This window comes from Tamandua tetradactyla, chromosome 10 (genome assembly GCF_023851605.1).
Source record: "Tamandua tetradactyla isolate mTamTet1 chromosome 10, mTamTet1.pri, whole genome shotgun sequence".
NCBI classification, from domain to species: Eukaryota; Metazoa; Chordata; class Mammalia; order Pilosa; family Myrmecophagidae; genus Tamandua; species Tamandua tetradactyla.
In genome coordinates, this window is record NC_135336.1 from 11549773 (window position 1) to 11567753 (window position 17981).

The 17981-nt window shown below is 35.3% G+C and overlaps 1 protein-coding gene across 1 annotated transcript in view; it reads left to right on the forward strand.

The window, feature by feature from the left end:
* LOC143648921 (uncharacterized) overlaps window positions 1–17981 on the forward strand; it is a 106977-nt gene continuing 88996 nt past the window's right edge. The window contains exons 1-3 of the mRNA XM_077119330.1: window positions 1–119; window positions 3493–3659; window positions 6504–6539. Of these exons, the coding sequence (XP_076975445.1) occupies window positions 1–119; window positions 3493–3659; window positions 6504–6539 (322 nt within the window). The remainder of the gene's footprint in view (window positions 120–3492; window positions 3660–6503; window positions 6540–17981) is intronic.

A 17981-nucleotide genomic window follows, 5' to 3' on the forward strand; every position in this document is an offset into this window, starting at 1 on the left:
ATGGAGCTTGTGTCTTGGCATTTGCACAGAGCTTGGCTGGAACCGTCACCCCAGTGTTTGAGGAGAGCATGGCCTCTGAGCAAGCACTTGGAAGGAGTGGGGTTGCTGCTTCAACAAGAGTAGAAGAAAAACATTGTTCCTCTATAAAAAAAAAAATAGCTGGCTCTCAAACCTTGAAGTCTAGTGGAATATGACCTAATGGGTTTCAGATTTGTTTGGGACTCAAGATCCTTGTAACCTTTTCAATTTCTCCATGTGGGAATGGGAAAGTTTCTCCTATGCCTGTTCCTCCACTCTATATTGGAAGCATATAATTTGTTCTCTGGTTTTCACAAGTCTACAGACAGAAGGGAATTGTGCCCCAGGATGAACCATACCTATAACCAAATTTGATGAGACTTTGTACTAAGTACTGTTTCTGAAATAACTTAAGACTTTTGGGTATTGTGCTGGAAGGAAGGTATTTCTATCTTTTTGGGGTCCAGAGGGTGCACTGAGGTGGTTTGAAGCTATATGTACAAAGATCATGCTCTTAAATGATATCCAGTCCTATGGATATGAATCCATTATAACTAGGACCTCTCAATGAGGCTACTTTAGTTAAGATGTGAGCCACCTCAGTCAGGATGGAATTATTATTGGAATAACTATTATTGTAATCCTTATAAATGGAATGAATTCAGACATAACAGAGAAAGTTGCAAGGAGCAAGAGGCTGGCATTAATCAGACCTGGGGAGGAGAAGGGAAAGCCCAAGTGATGCCACCATGTGCCTTGCTATGTGACAGAAGAACCAAGGATTGCCAGTAACCCTCCATCTTTGAGGAGAAAGCATCCCCTTATGATGCTTTGGTTTTTAACATTTTCCTGGCCTCAAAACTGTGAGAAAATAAATTCCCATTGTTGAATCCAGCCCATTTCATGGTATTTGCTTAAGCAGCCTAGAAAATTAAAACAGCAACTCAGAAGACAAGGGAGAAGACTTAGCCATGTGATGGGAACGCCAAGGAATCCAAGGATTGTCTATCGTCCAGAGTGCTACTGGCCCTTGGAGGAAGCAAGCCTTCTGGTCTCAAAAACCATGAGGATTTAAATTTCTCTTGTAAAGTCAGTCTATTGTATTGTATTTGTCTTAGCAGCATAAAATCTAGGACAATTCCTTTGATAAAATTCAAACATTCAATTATTAGTCTTACTGAAGACAGGTATAAAAACAATGAAATTCGTATTTAGCTTTATTACTTATTTCATAATATTTTGAATGCAATAAAAGTTTCCACTATAAACAAAACAGTATTTTTAGGCATTTTCTACACTTGATCAGGTTTTAGGATAAGCATTTTTCTCATAACTAATTTTACAAAGGTCCAGAAAATGGACAAGAACAGTTTGTTATCTTTGTGAAACTGTAGTTATTTACCAGAAGATAGGATCTATCAGGCTGCTAGAACTTAGTAAATTAGATATAATTCCTATTACTCATCAAGAAAATAAAATAAATTGTTTTGAGAAAATAACTATCTTCTAAGGTAAACTCATGAAATCAAAATACCACCAATGCAAGGAGTGAATCATCAAAATAAGGCATCCAGAAATAAAATGAATTACTTTGTGCTTTTCCTTAGGTCCCTAGTACATTAGAATTTGTTAATTGCTATGCTAACATTACCATTAACTGGCCATCATTTTCCCAACTATGTGATTTCAGGACTACACTAAGAAAATATGGAACAGTATAAGGCATTTGAAACCTCTCTATAATATAGAAATAATAAAAGTGAAATGTCAGAAGATTAAATGAAATATCTTTGAAGATACTTCCTAAAGGGTGGCATTTTATAATCCTTTTAAACATTCAGTCTAGTCATTTACAGTTAAGAAAAATAAGTCCATATTCTCAATCTGTATCTCCTTCCACTTACAATCTCGTATTCCCACTTTTTTTCTAATGCTTTTCACTTTAGTACTCTGTCAAAAGAAACGTATTTTGACATTTTTCCTCTGAAAATAAGAGAGTCATTGAGACTTGAAAATCTATCTATAGTTCAGCTGAAATATCAGTGACATACTTAAATCTCCATTCTCATGAAAGGTCAACTAACTCATGCTTATTGTTTTCAGACTAAGAGCACTTGTTACCTTTGCAGGCTGAAATGAGAGGCTCTTTAAATTAAAGAGTGCTCCATCCTTATGAAAAAAAGTTTGCCCCAGCAGAATTTAGGGAACTATTATTACTGTCTAACAAAGATACCTACAATTATTTGTGGGAAATCAGGAACTATATCAGTGAAAGCATATTCTGAGAATGTTGGGAAATTTTCTAAAATTTTATGTTATTCATTTATCTAAGTATATACTAGTTTTATTTGTCTATGTAGGGCCTAGCTACTATGTACCCACAATAAAGGTGCATACAAAGATGAATTTAGCCATAAGACAGCTTTATATAAGTGAGGGTGAGGGGAGGCAAAAGATATTTGCATAATTAACTACAACCACACTATTTAAAGACCTGTACTACAAGGAAGAATTAAATATATGGTGTAGTATTGAGAAAGCTCTTTCACATCCTGGAACTTCGAATAGCATGTCAGTTAACTTGACTACTCAGTGTCTTGTCATCTGGCCACTAGATTTGAGATGGTCATGGGATTCCTCATTGGAGATCATGCCACATTTGACTTATCTAGGGCAGCACCAAACCTAGTATAAGGTCTATTATTTACTAAACCATAAATGAGTTATTATAATAAGGAGAATAGAATTTTAATAAGAATAATAGGGGCTAATAACTATTAATCTCTAAGAAAATTCCAGGTATTGTGCTAAGTATTTTATTTCTCATCTCATTTAATCCTCACAAAACACCTTTTATACAGCTATTAATATTATTTCCTCAATCTTACAGAGGTTTAGGGAGGTTAAGTCACTGCCAAAACTTACACTAGAACAAAAGGCATGGCAAAAATCGACCTCAGGCAGTCAGCTTCCATAATGCCTGGTCTAGTTTGCTAGCTGCCAGAATGCAACATATCAGAGACAGATTGGCTTTTAATAAAAGGGAATTTATTTCATTAGTTCTTCAGAGGAAAGGCAACTAACTTTCAACTGAGGTTCTTTCTTACGTGGGAAGGCACAGGATGGTCTCTGCTGGCCTTCTCTCCAGGCCCCTGGGTTCCAATAACTTTCCCCAGGGTGATTCCTTTCTGCATCTCCAAAAGCCTGGGCTGAGCTGCGAGTGCCAAGATGAGGTATGTTGAGCTGCTTGGGCTCTGCTACATCGAGCTCTCTCATTTAGGCTTCCAGCCAATTAAATCGAACATCATTCATCACAGCAGGCACACCTCTTAGCTGACTGCAGATGTAATGAGCAACAGTTGAGGTTCACATACCATTGGCTCATGTCCATAGCAACAGAACTAGTTACCTTCGCCTGGCTAAGTTGACAACTGAATCTAACTGCCACAATGTCCATTCATAATAACCAACCAGAACCTCCCCATTATTACACTCCATTCATACTGGAGACATTTCTCCACATTCCAACCACTTCCCACACCTCTCCCATTATCCCACAGAGGCAGCTTATGGCACTGGCAAGGACATAGACTTTGAAAAGGGATATAATTTGGTCCAAATTCCATGCTGTCTGACCCAAGGTATGTCAATTATGTAAGATGTTGTAAATGAGATAATACATAATGAAATGGACTTATAACCACAGGTTCCATCCACATTAGCTCCATTTCCTAAAGGCACCTCAACCTCTCCAATTTTAGGTCTATTTCTGTATTAGTTTATTATGGCTGTCATAAAAAAGCTACAAACTGGCTGACTTAACACAACATTTATTCTCTCACAGTTCTGGAGAGTAGAAGTCCAAAATCAGTGTGTTGATAGGACCATGCTCCTTCTAGGGAAGAATCCTTCCTTGACTTTTCCTAACCTCTGATGTTTCCTAGCAATCTTGAGTGATCCATGGTTTGTAGCTGTGTCACTCCAATCTCTGCCTCCATCAACACATAACCTTCTTTGGGTCTCCCTGTATCTCTGTGTGTCCTCTCTTATAAGGACACTAGTCATTGGGTTTAGGGCTGATCCTAATCCATTATAGCCTCACCTTAACTTAAAAATTTAGACTATATTTCCAAAGAAGATTACATTCTGAGGTTCCAGGTGGACATGAATTTTGGGAAAACATTATTCAACCTAATATAATCCCCAAGATGGAAAACATTGTAAGTTGTTAAAATTCTTAACCATTCTTCAAATTCCAACATGCTCTGTGGTTCTGTGATCTATCTCAGTGTGTCACTGAGGAATAAACTTCCCTCCTCCATCCACTGGTATCTGTTATCACCACTTATACTCATCCCTTGTATGAAATGCATGAGTCCATGCAGGGCTGAGACCGTGGCTTTTCTCACAATTTTGTCCTCCTTGCCCTCTCTACCATGGCAACTGGCCTAAAAGAGATGCCCGTAAAGTTTTATTGAAGTGAGTTGTTTAGTCTTAAACCACTGGAAGCTTGATATTCCAGGCAGATACGTACAAATTAGGATGCTCCTATTTCCTGCAGTGACTGCAGCTGACAGAATCAATTGTTAGAAGATAGCTCTTTACTCTGCTGTCACTCTTAATTTGTGGACTTTAATAGCACAGAGGAACATTGTCTACTTTACATTATTACCCATCTTTACTGCTGTTTATAGCTGTGGAGAGAAAAAACAGGCAAATCAACAATAAAGCCTTTTACACAGAACAAGGCAAAAGCCTGTCATGACATCGTGTCTCAGTCATTGTTCTGAGTTTCTTTCTAACAGAGTCATCCTACCCCTCACAAAATATGGGGCCTATTCCCTTCATGGTACTGTAATATCATTTTCTTTAGCAACATTTGCTAAGCAATGCTACTAAATATTGACTTTAAAATATGTCTGTGTGTGCTTGCAAGGTATTAATGTGCTAGTTTCTGAGTGCTTATATATAAGACTTATATAATACAGTTGTAAGTCTAATAATATAAAGTTTATATGATTAGAAATCTACTCAAAAATCTGTAGAAAAAGTAATCCAGTGCCTAAGAAATGGTAATCACTATTAAGTAGCCTTTGAGCAGACTGACAGATAAGCCCATTCACCTCTAACCCTTATCCACATTTTCCAGCCTCATTTCTTCATATTTCCTCACGTAAAACCTGTATTCCAAGAAAACTTCAATCTGGATGGCCAGCTGTCCTGCCTCCACGCCTTTGAATATGCTATACCATACTAAAGGCCCATAGCGATGATCTGTACCTGTCAACAATTAAAACTCCTATGTTTCAGTTCAATTTCTACCTCTTGTATCCCTTAACAGAAATTATATTTTAGTCTTCTCCCTGTGGCACTTTAAATCTCCCTTGTGATGTCTTTCATAATAATAACAGTAAGATGCTAACCACTTCAAATAGATTTTCTCATTTGATACTTGCACTGATCCTAAAAAGACTGTACTAATTTTGTGTTTATTTACAATGAGGACACTGAGGATTAGAAAGGTAAAATAACTTGCCTGGGATGGGCAACAGTGGCTCAGTGGCAGAATTTCATCTACCATGCCAGAGACCCAGGTTCGATTCCTGGAGCCTGCCCATGCAAAAGTAAATAAATAAATAAATAAAATAATTTGCCTGATGGCAATCAACTTGCAATTGGCAGAGCTGGCGTCCGAGCATGCACTGTTTGTCTCTAGAGACTAAATTGTTAACCATTTGCTCTACTAACTTTCCTATGGTGAGTATTATATTCATCTGTATATTTTATCCTTGCTACTAGCCTCTGTATTTCTCTGCAGCAGCATCTTATTTATTCTTTTTTACATAAAAATAAGATGATTTCTTAATCATATATTCTCCACCCTAAACTGTAACTGTATTTGAATTTCTTCTTGCCTCTAGAAGGCTAGAAGGGTAAATAAGGACAAACAAAAGGAAATATTCATTAATTAAAATGTTAATCATAGACAGGACAAAAAGATTCTAAAAATTGTTAAAGGGATGCTTAGTTACTGTAATGCATTGCTTATGTTAAATGTGTGTTGACGTAATTAGAACTTCAATTTTCCAAAAAGATGAAAAATGTCAGAAATTAACTTGAAAAACAAATTCAGAGCATCCTAGCTAAATCTTGTTGAAACTAAACTTTACTCAAATGGTACCAATATTAAACATATTCAAATATGTACATTTACTATATTCCATAAAAATTCATCTGACATGGTGATATTCCGTATTTTAATTTGAAAAGTTGTGGGGAAAATATAGTTTTTAAATGGGGGAATCAGGGTGACAGTAATAATAAAAGCATATAACTATATGGGAAGATACTGATATTTTATAGCATACATGTTTACATAATTAATTTCAAGAAAGTTTTACCAAAGGACATATACCATAAGAATATTAAAAGTGTTCTAATTGATGAAGCATCTGATTTCCTCTTTTTTTTTTTTGCATGGGCAGGCACTGTAAATCGGACCCAGTTCTCTGGCATGGCAGGTGAGAACTATGCCCGCTGAGCCACCATGGCCCGCCCCCGATTTCCTCTTAATGTCTTGGTATTGTGCATAAATGAAAACATTGCAAATGATAGGATTTCTCACAAAAGAGGTAACATGCTATTGCCTCAGGCAAGATCACGAATTTACTAGAACTAAATATTAGAATGCATTTTTATCTGGTATTTATATAACTGACTTTTACAGTAAAAGTTCTCAACTTACAAGTTTGCAACAAATGTAATATCTGATTTATGTACATTTTTAAAATTGATATATACGGTTCAAGAATATTATCAAAATATCTCAGTGAAGGTGCTTCTGAAAGGCATGAGATGAAGGTAAAAAGCCAGTGAGTTTCAAATGCGTAAATACAGAGTCTTACACAATTTGAATGAAGTATAAAAATAAACAGTAGAATATCCCTCAGACTATATTCTCTGAATATCATTTCCCTCAGATCAACTTTTATTAAAAGCTTCCCAATTATGACCACCAGTTCATTCATCAACATATTATACTCCGACCATATCAAAATACTTGCAATTCTCTAAATATACCTGTTATTTCATGTCTTTATGCCCTGTTATGTGCTATATTTTTCTGGAAGAAATGTCCAATCTCCTCTATTGGAATACTATGAAATATCTTAATGGCAATAGTTAAGGTAACTTCTATTGGTTTCTCCAAAATAATCTATAACCCCGTGTTCTAGTTTGTTAGCTGCCTGAATGCAATACAGCAGAAACAAAATGGCTTTTAAAAAGGGGAATTTAATAAATTGCTAGTTTATAGTTCTAAGGCTGAGAAAATGTCCCAATTAAAGCAAGTCTATAGAAATGTCCAACCTAAGGCATCCAGGGAAAGATACCTTGCTTCAAGAAGGCCGACAAAGTTCAGGGTTTCTCTCTCAAGTAGAAGGGCACATGGCAAACATGGCATCATCTGCTAGCTTCCTCTCCAGCTCCCTGAAAGGCATTTTCCTTCTTCATCTAAAAAAGTCACTGGCTGATAGACTCTCTGCTTCATGGTTCTGCCACGTTCTCTGTTGTGACTTTCTCGCGGCTCTGTCATTCTTCTCTGCTCTCTCTGAATCTCCCTTTTATAGGATTTCGGTAAAGTAATCAAGACCCACTTAGAATGGGTGGAGACACGTCTCCACCTAATCCAGTTGAACAACCATTCTTGATTGAGTCACATCTCCAAGGACATGATCTAATTAAAGTTTCAAATATACAGAGTGAATAGGGATTGAAAGAAACAGTTGCTTTTACAAAATGAGATTAGGATTAAGACATGGCTCTGCTGGGGTACATACATCCTTTCAAACCGGCACACCTCAAGACTAAAGAATCTGTTTTTGTTCACTTTAGAAGAGTGAAGAAGAAGACATACGTAAATGCATGTGGGCTAAATGAATCGATTTCAATCAATTAATAGTTGAACAAATAACAGAACACATTATTAAAGAAGCTTGATGTAATGTTACTCTTTGAATTAAATGTTAGGAGGGACAAAATTTTTTTTTGTTCAGAAAAATGGGTATACCATAGATTTATTTATAAACTGAAAAGGTTAACTCATCTCTTATAAAAATCCATTCAATATGTATCTATTAAAGGAGTCCCCACCCCCACAAGCCACACCATATCATGGTGTGGATGAAAGATAACCTTATAATCTACCTATGATGGGAAAATGGTCAATACATCTTGCTGATTATCTGGTCTAATCATCAACCTAAAAGTAAATTTCTTTCTTACCTTTTGCAAACAACCAAAAATAATTAAGAACATCAGCACTAACTTTGAAATTTGTTAAAAAGTATCATCATTACAGAATCTCCATATGCACTCCAGAAGGAAAATGCAACTGAGATATCCAAAGTCTTATGTAAGACAGACAATTAGAAGCAAGCAATCTTCCAATCTCCCCCAATTCAACTACAATCCCTGTAAGCACTGCAAAGAAGGCAGAGCAAAGGTCATGAAATCGGAGTATGAGTGGAGGGAAAGGTTTTCAAAAAAAGCATTGTTTGAAAGTGCTTAGTTTATCTGTTTGGTTACCATGTCTACTTTGCTAACATTTACCTTTAGAAGTGTCCTCCTCTGAGTCAGTCTCTGAAATAGGCATCGTATTTGTATCTTATTATCCTGCATTTATGAAAGGCAGAGTTTACTAAGAGGTTTTACCTCTCACTTTCTCCATGGGGTTTCCTGATGATTAGGGTTGTTGGTTGAAAGCTTTGAGAGGGTCAAAGCATTTTTTTAGAGATGGGTGTTTTTCACACATAGCAGATGCTCCACAAATGTTTTGTTTAATGAATATTATAATGGCAGGAATCTTGTGGTTCTCTTTCCCAAACATCCGATAGTCAAAGTGGGTAATGTGAGTCCTGAATGACAAAGCTGAAAGTCAATTATCAGGTCCAACTCTAACATAATTAATGCTTTATAGTAAATAAGTCTTGACACTATCTACCTTCCCAAACACTTCTCAGTATACAAATAATTCATGTTTTTATTTTTATTTTATTTATATAATTTCTTTCATTTATTCCCCAAAACATATATATTTTTAAATGCTTACATCAATGTGTAGGTATGAGCAGTGTTACACTTCACAGCTACTTCTCACCAATTTTGTGAAGTATTCAAAGCATATCCTCAGCCATTAATTCATATAATATAAAAGTGTCTTAATTTATGACTGTGTTCTAATTACCAGATGCTTATGGATATAATTAAGGATAATGAATGGCTGTATTGTTCTCAATTTTATTGTAAGCATGCCTAAAAATGAGTCACCATTCTTTTGTCACTTCCGCATGTGGTCTGAAAACACTTGATAGACTAAACTTTCCTCTTTCTCCAGAACTCCTTCTTCTCTAACTGCAGTATCTTATGAAATGTCAGCAGAGATTGTGAAAGCAAGTGTTTTGTCTGTTACCTTGAAGTCAAGATGTTGATAATACAAGAATGTTGATAGTTATTCCCTCAGCTGTGTGCGATCCTGAGACAGTCTGAGAAACCGAAGCGGAGGGGAGTTTTGTACCATCATTAGAATTTGCACATATGTTTTAATCCTACAGTGACAATTCTCTGAAAGGCAAGACAGTTCCAAAAGTAGCAGCAGCTGCAGAACTTCCAGTTGCTTCTCCCAAAGGTATCCACCAAAACTGTGCAAGAACTTGTCTGATATTTGGAGGAAGCCTCTCCAGTCAGGAATGAATGTCTGTGACTGAGGATCAAATCTGGAGCTTTAGGATCCACAGTAAATGTTTTACTACAAATAGAAATCCCTGTTGCTGGAATGAATACGCTGTATTTATTTATACCTTGGCCATGAACATTTTGAAAGCTGCAGAATCAGCAGCACATATGGTGCCTCCAAAAGGCCTAAAAATCCTTTTTTTTACAAAATGTTCCTTGGCTTTTCCTCACTGTTCATGTTCCTTGAGGTTGCTGTGATAAGACTATTTTTACTGAAGCTCAAAATAGAATTCTGATAAAATACTACACTGTTTAGGAGTCCCCATCATAATAGAATCTGACTACTACTTCTAGATATTTGATTCAAATAAAAATGTACTTGGTTTCATATATACCTAGCTCTCTAGATATTACATACATTTAGATTTCAGAGTTGTTTGCTAGAGTTTGAAACTTCCACTCACTGTCCTAGTTCCTCTCTGTAATTACATGTTAGGAGCAGTAATTTTGAGATAGCTATTCCACTGAGTTCTCATATTATCAGAGGGTCAAATCTGGACTGTTATTACCACTATTAATCTTCCTCACTCAGTGACAGCATTTTTTCTGGCAGCCTCTGAGTCTTGCAGAAGCTTTATAGTTCAATTACCAAAAAGAAATTTCAACTTTAAACATAGATAGGTAGATAGATAGATAGATAGATAGATAGATGGATAGATAGATAGAGATAAATAGATAATGGACAGATGGGTGGGTGAGTGGGTGGACAGATACATAGACATAGATAATGCAATGGAAGAAAGTACTGCAGTTTTGGGGTGAAGTAATGTAAACCCTTTTCTATAAAGTGGTTTCAAATGGAAATCATTGAGCAACTTTTAAGGATTTTCTTTTTTTTCAGCTCAAAGAAATATCCTTATTTTCATGAGTACAATGTGAGAATGTACCATTTTCCTTTTTTTTTCCATTTGACAACTTTTATTGTAATTATGAAAAACAGTAAGCCCTCCTAAAACTATATAATACTTACTACATTGGCAAAGAAAACTGTTCTGCCTCAGCAGGGTTTTTTGTTTTTTTTTTTTGGTTATTTAGTTGCTCATTTTATTTGAAAGGGATTTTCACAGAATTAGAGAATGTTAGACTGAAAACAAATGATGAGAGCATTATGCTGCTGATGAGGAAACTGAGGCATGGAATTTTGAGTTCATTTAGCCAAGGTCAGACTGAGAAGCAGTGGCAGATTTTGATTTTGGGGGGCTTTGTTGCTAATTTCTATCATTAAATGATATAACACACTTGATTTTATTAAAAATAACGTCTAAATGTCAATCAACAATAAATCTGATACATGACTTAACAAAGGTACTCAAATAACCTCAATCCATTTTATTTTCTCAATGCTATGCTAAATTACTAAATTATATACCTAATACTATATTCTCAGTACTTTTAAACAGATCAGCATCCTATGTTCTATGCCATTCTTAAATTTCACAAAGCTGGTGCTTTTTTGTATTTTGTTATCTTGAGCAAATGACGCAGTTCCCTTTATCTCTCTTTTAATAGGGGAAGGAACAGGAATTATGATACTTGAATATCGGTCCTACTTCAGCCACTTAATAACAGTTTCCAAACGGGACCTATTAATATAGGAAACAATAACTTGGGAGAAAAATGCTTTTATTTTTCATTATTTTCACTATTCTAATTCTAGTAAGTAGATATGTAGCACCCTCATTGGCACTTACTGGCATTTAATTTTTTTTTTTATTAATTAACGGAAAAAAGAAATTAACCCAACATTTAGAAATCATACCATTCTACATATGCAATCAGTAATTCTTAACATCATCACATAGATGCATGATCATCGTTTCTTAGTACATTTGCATCGGTTTAGAGGAACTAGCAACACAACAGAAAAAGATATAGAATGTTAATATAGAGAAAAGAAATAAAAGTAATAATAATAGTAAAAAAAAAACCTATAGCTCAGATGCAGCTTCATTCAGTGTTTTAACATGATTACTTTACAATTAGGTATTATTGTGCTGTCCATTTTTGAGTTTTTGTATCTAGTCCTGTTGCACAGTCTGTATGCCTTCAGCTCCAATTACCCGTTATCTTACCCTGTTTCTAACTCCTGCTGGTCTCTGTTACCAATGACATATTCCAAGTTTATTCTCGAATGTCCGTTCACATCAGTGGGACCATACAGTATTTGTCCTTTAGTTTTTGGCTAGACTCACTCAGCATAATGTTCTCTAGGTCCATCCATGTTATTACATGCTTCATAAGTTTATCTTGTCTTAAAGCTGCATAATATTGCATCGTATGTATATACCACAGTTTGTTTAGCCACTCTTCTGTTGATGGACATTTTGGCTGTTTCCATCTCTTTGCAATTGTAAATAACGCTGCTATAAACATTGGTGTGCAAATGTCCGTTTGTGTCTTTGCCCTTAAGTCCTTTGAGTAGATACCTAGCAATGTTATTGCTGGGTCGTATGGCAATTCTATATTCAGCTTTTTGAGGAACCGCCAAACTGCCTTCCACAGTGGTTGCACCATTTGACATTCCCACCAACAGTAGGTAAGTGTGCCTCTTTCTCCGCATCCTCTCCAGCACTTGTCATTTGTTGTTTTGTTGATAATGGCCATTCTGGTGGGTGTGAGATGATATCTCATTGTGGTTTTGATTTGCATTTCTCTAATGGCCAGGGACATTGAGCATCTCTTCATGTGCCTCTTGGCCATCTGTATTTCCTCTTCTGGTAGGTGTCTGTTCAAGTCTTTTTCCCATTTTGTAATTGGGTTGGCTGTCTTTTTGTTGTTGAGTTGAACAATCTCTTTATAAATTCTGGATACTAGACCTTTATCTGATATGTCATTTCCAAATATTATCTCCCATTGTGTAGACTGTCTTTCTACTTTCTTGATGAAGTTCTTTGATGCACAAAAGTGTTTAATTTTGAGGAGCTCCCATTTATTTATTTTTTTCTTCAGTGTTCTTGCTTTAGGTTTAAGGTCCATAAAACCGCCTCCAATTGTAAATTTCATAAGATATCTCCCTACTTTTCCTCTAACTGTTTTATGGTCTTAGACCTAATGTTTAGATCTTTGATCCATTTTGAGTTAACTTTTGTATAGGGTGTGAGAGATGGGTCTTCTTTCATTCTTTTGCATATGGATATCCAGTTCTCTAGGCACCATTTATTGAAGAGACTGTTCTTAAAATAGAAGTAATGAATGGAAAAATGGCATTTAATATTTTTAAAATCGAAATAATGAGAAAATTTGGAAATTCTTATCAAATTTTTGCAGAGTAAAAAGTCAGTGAATTTGAAAACACTAATAAATTCTAAATACTTCTATATTTCTTAAACCAATATTTTCAAGTTTGAATTAGGAATTCCACACAACTTCTCTGATTTTATATTATTTTTAAAGAGATTTTATTTTGATACATACTTTTACGTCTGTCCTCATGCAAATAAGTTATGGATTAACAAAATTGAATGTAATAAACATGTTTCTTTTTCTGTCAAAAATGTGTAACATACATCTCTAGATGAGAAGTACTTAAATTGATAGAAGTACAATGTTGCATGAACGATGGTGCCAGCAGTATGGTACAAAAGTATTATGTTGTATTCAAGATGTAGTGAGTGGCATAATGTTACTGTTATGGGAGCTACTAGGACAAAAGTTTTGTAGATGGAGCATTCTAATAATATTAATGATAGCTATTATTTATTCAGCATTTTCTACGTGCCAGATACAATGCTAAGCATTTACTATCTCCTTATAATAATAGAGATTCCCAGTTTTTACTAAAGAGGAGACAAAAGACTAACTTAATATAAATTATAGAACTTGTCCAAATTCATTCAACAAATATATGTCAGCGGTAACATTGAGGTGAGCAGTTTTGTACAAAAGCCTGACTTCCCAGCTATGTGGAGTGAAGAAGATTGGTCGGGGGTAGTTTATAGAGGGTACTCCTTGAATCTTGAATTAGGAAACTTGAAACATGTTCTGCAGTCAAAGGAGTATAATATGATGTAGCATATCATTAGCTTGTTATGTAATCAAGTTTGAATTAAAATTTTTAGAGAGCTAAGATTGCTTTATAAAGTAATTTAATTTCAACTAACAACTTAAAGCCAGAAATATCATCAAAGATAATGAAGTCATAAGGAAAATGTACATTCAATTAAATGCTTTTTCATAAATACAGATTCATTTTGCATTAATGTTTTTCTTCTTACAAAATAAGGTGATGTCATTCTATTTAATTTGTTTTCAGATTATTACTAAAACTTCCCCAGAGTTTAATAAACTCACACAATTAAAAGATAAAAAAATCACAAAAGGCTCATAACAAAACAATAATCCACTGCCCTACCACATATTTTCACTAGTCCTGCTTCTCAGAGGCAACCAATAAGTGTAAATAACAATCTTATTCCACTATTTCCTGATTTATGAATTTTGAACTTGTCTCTTAATTTTGCACTGAGGTAAAAATTTAGATTATTTATACTGCCACCCACCTGTTTTACTTTATAAGTATGTCACTATTCTAAACATCTTGCCACTTCACTATTCATGCAGAATGCCAAAATCCTAATTTTTTTGTTTCATCATCTGCGTACGCTGCATTTGTCTTTTTTCCGTAGATTCCTAAGTGACTCTTCTTTTTGTGGGTTCCCCCACCTCTGCTTCCCACCCCCAGTCTCTTATTCATTTACTTTTACATTACTCAAGTGATTATCCCTTACATTCTATTTTGCAATCATAGCTGTGTTCCCTGTTTTGAATCTGGACTGATTCTAAAAATGGAGAACCAAAACATACCATTTGCATTTTTTTGATAATATAAATATTCTTAACTAAAAAGTCATGATGTGTGCTCGAATCATCTTTCTTCTCCTGGGCTCCAGTGTCACAATCCTCTGCTCCTCAGTAAGGATTGTTCTTACCATCAAGTTTCATAAAAGTCTTGTGATTTTTACTGCCGCAGTTGCCTTTTACTTGCCTCCCAAGTTTCTCCAAGATCGCTTTACGAAGTTCTATGTGAGCGCGAGAAAGAAAGAAGGAAAATAGCTTACCTTTTAAGACTTTCAATTAAATCTCCTTTTTCATTACCACGTCTTACCACCATTATCTGGCTCATTGGTCATCTCTTTGTCCAGTGATTCACTAGGGTTCAATGGACCAGACTGAGTCTCTCCCAGGTTCCTTCTGGGTGTGTTTTAGTTTTTTCCAACTTTCAGTGCTACTACTCAGTCAACATCAATCAACATTCTTCCGTCTTCATTCTGTCTCCTAGAATCATACTGAAATATTTTTTTCACCATTTATTTCGCTATTACACATGTATTACATTTCAATTATTTTTCTGTTATTTTCAAGGCAAGATGAATAATGTGTATACTCAATTCACCATTAAGAATCAAAACTGAAGATGAAATTTTAATTAATTGAAGATATCTCTCTAGGCCTTCCTCTTTTCATCTCCCATTTACCCCATGCTTTTGCTTATTCTATAGTTGCAATTTGCTGAAATGAATAATACACAGAATCAGTAATATACTGATTCGAATAAAGGTGCTATAAAAAAGAAGAAAAACAAGAAGTGCGTATCGTTTTCAATCTTTCTCAGCATGAAAGAGTATTCTCCTCTCTCCCCGTCTTTTCTCATTCCTCTACAACTTATCCAAGGAAAAACTACATAAGTCACAAAAGCTTGTAATTTTTGCAACTTTATAACATTATGCGACATTTCTTTATGAGAGAAAATGTGTCCTGACTCTAAAAATACAAGCCAATAATGCTGAATATATATACATATATGCTTGAAAAGCACAGGTTTGCAATATCCTACTTGTGTAAATCTAGATATTTTCAACCCCTAGATATTCTTATGACCTTTTCCAGCCATGAAGTGAAATTTTGCCAATTCTCCCAAGGAATAACTGGCAAGAGAGTTCGAGGTGGTATGTACAAACTCAATCACTACTATTGGAAATCAAACAAAGCAGTTTTCTTGTTCAAAAAAGCTGAGCTCCACCGAAGATGGATATTAAGTCTAACATTCTAATGTATGGATTAAAATAACTACATGGGAAAACTCAAGACTGTTTGTCTCCCTTTCAAGGTGACCATGAGAGTACTCTGTTGGCCATTCAACCATTTGATCGATGCTTCTGCTACAGACTGACAATTCCATTTCATACTTTCATCCATCATGCTTGGCCCATTTCCTCTGAGTTTTGAGACCCTGACATGCAATCACTAAACCAGGTATTGCCACACACCCACCGCCCCATTCCCCCCACCAATATGTTTCAGCAAGTGATTTGCTTCTGTAATGGTACCACTGTATTTGTAGAATTTGTACAGTTTTTCCAATTTCTTTCCATTGAATAGACTAAAAAGATAGCTGAGTCTAAAATCTATTATCTGCCTATTATCCTTGAATCCCTCAGAATTGTGGCAAAGCACTCCTCCCTAGTCCTATGGGGTTGTTGGGTCTAATTGTCTATGTCAGTCCACTTCACCCCTATAGGTTTCCCGGTATAATTTGTTGTGGGAAAGTTTAAAGTTTACTTGATCCTCAACATTTCAAGACTCACCAAATGTCAATTCCCTCCCACTTAAAAGCATCCCAGTATTTTACCACTTAAAATTTTTAGGCTATAAGCCATTATTTCTCTGCATAGTTTACAGATATTTGTAACATAAAATAAAAAATAATTACCCTCCAGATCTCTTTTCAAATGTGGAAGACCTAAGGCCATTGTCTTATATCTAATCCTACTTTTCTTTTGGCCAATAATTACCAAATTATTATTGTTACTCAGTGCTAGCTTCCTTACATGACTTTGAGCTAAAGGGGCTGCTATGATATTGTAGAAAGGAAAAGGGAAAGGTAATTCCAGCCCTCAGCTTCTTTTAATCATGATTAGTTTCTCTCAAAATGTTACTTTAAGTCAAGATGGGAGATAGCTCAAGAACAAAATATGTATGTTCCAATTGAGACAGCTAGTTTCTGAACCAAGTCAAGTCATGCTTCCCTAAATGGAATTTTGCTCCTCATTGGTACTTTTGAAAAATGTTTCTAAAATCTTTCCCATAAAGGTGCAAATGATTTCCATAATACTGATAAATTGAGGTGTTATACATACTCAAGGCAAGAAATATAGAAAATTCCCCAACCAGAATACGTCTACCCAAGAACAATGGAGGACATAAACTTTAATAGTTTTATAGTTGAATAGTACATTTTTTTATCAGCATAAACATCTTCTAAAGAATACTTTTTTTTTTTGCTTCAGTAATATTCTACAACAAATCTTGCATTTTCTTTAAGACTATTTGACATAAAAGACACTTGGGTGCAAGAAGAAGCCATTGCTTAGAAAGGCAAATCTCTCGTTGATCATTTCATCTATTGTTGTTTTTAATGGTTCTGAGGTGATTGCATGTAATTTGTTACTAATGATAAAGATATTTTAGAAATAATTTAAGAAGATTAAAGTTATTCTTACAGTAATTTTATTCTACCTGCATTCTATTCTGCTCTACTCGAGTGGGAGAGAAAGGGATAAATTTACTAATAAGTGAGAACTCAGAACTGACATTATAGCCAGTAGTGAGTTACTGTGGTCCATGTATATGAGCTTTATTTTCCTTCAAAATTTTGTGTTTGTTTTATTGAGCTTTCGGTATATTCATGGGAATGTGCTTCTCAAGTATACATCATTTGTCATGTATACATTTTGTCGTTCTTTGCTTCAAAATACCACTTTTTTGTGTTTTCTTAGAAACTTCATTCTAATATCTCTTTACTCTCTCAATTCTATCATACTTACAGGCGTTTAAACCTGGTCAGTTTCCTCCAATTTAAGGGAAAAAATGCCAGCAACAGCAAAAGGACCTGGGCTGACTCTATATCCCCTCTCTCTTCTCTCTCTTCCTCCTCCCCCCCTTCCCTTCAGAGCCATTTTTTAGAGTTGATTTATGCTACACTGTCCATTTCCTCATCCCTTATCTACTGCTGAATACCTTCCAGTCTGGCTTCTGTCACTCTCTTGAAACAGCTCCCCTAAGGTTATTAAGGATGTCCACACCACTGAATAAAATGGGCATTCTTCAGTCCATATGTAATTTGACTTTAGACAGCATTTGGTACAGTTATAAACTTCCTTATTCTAAAAATT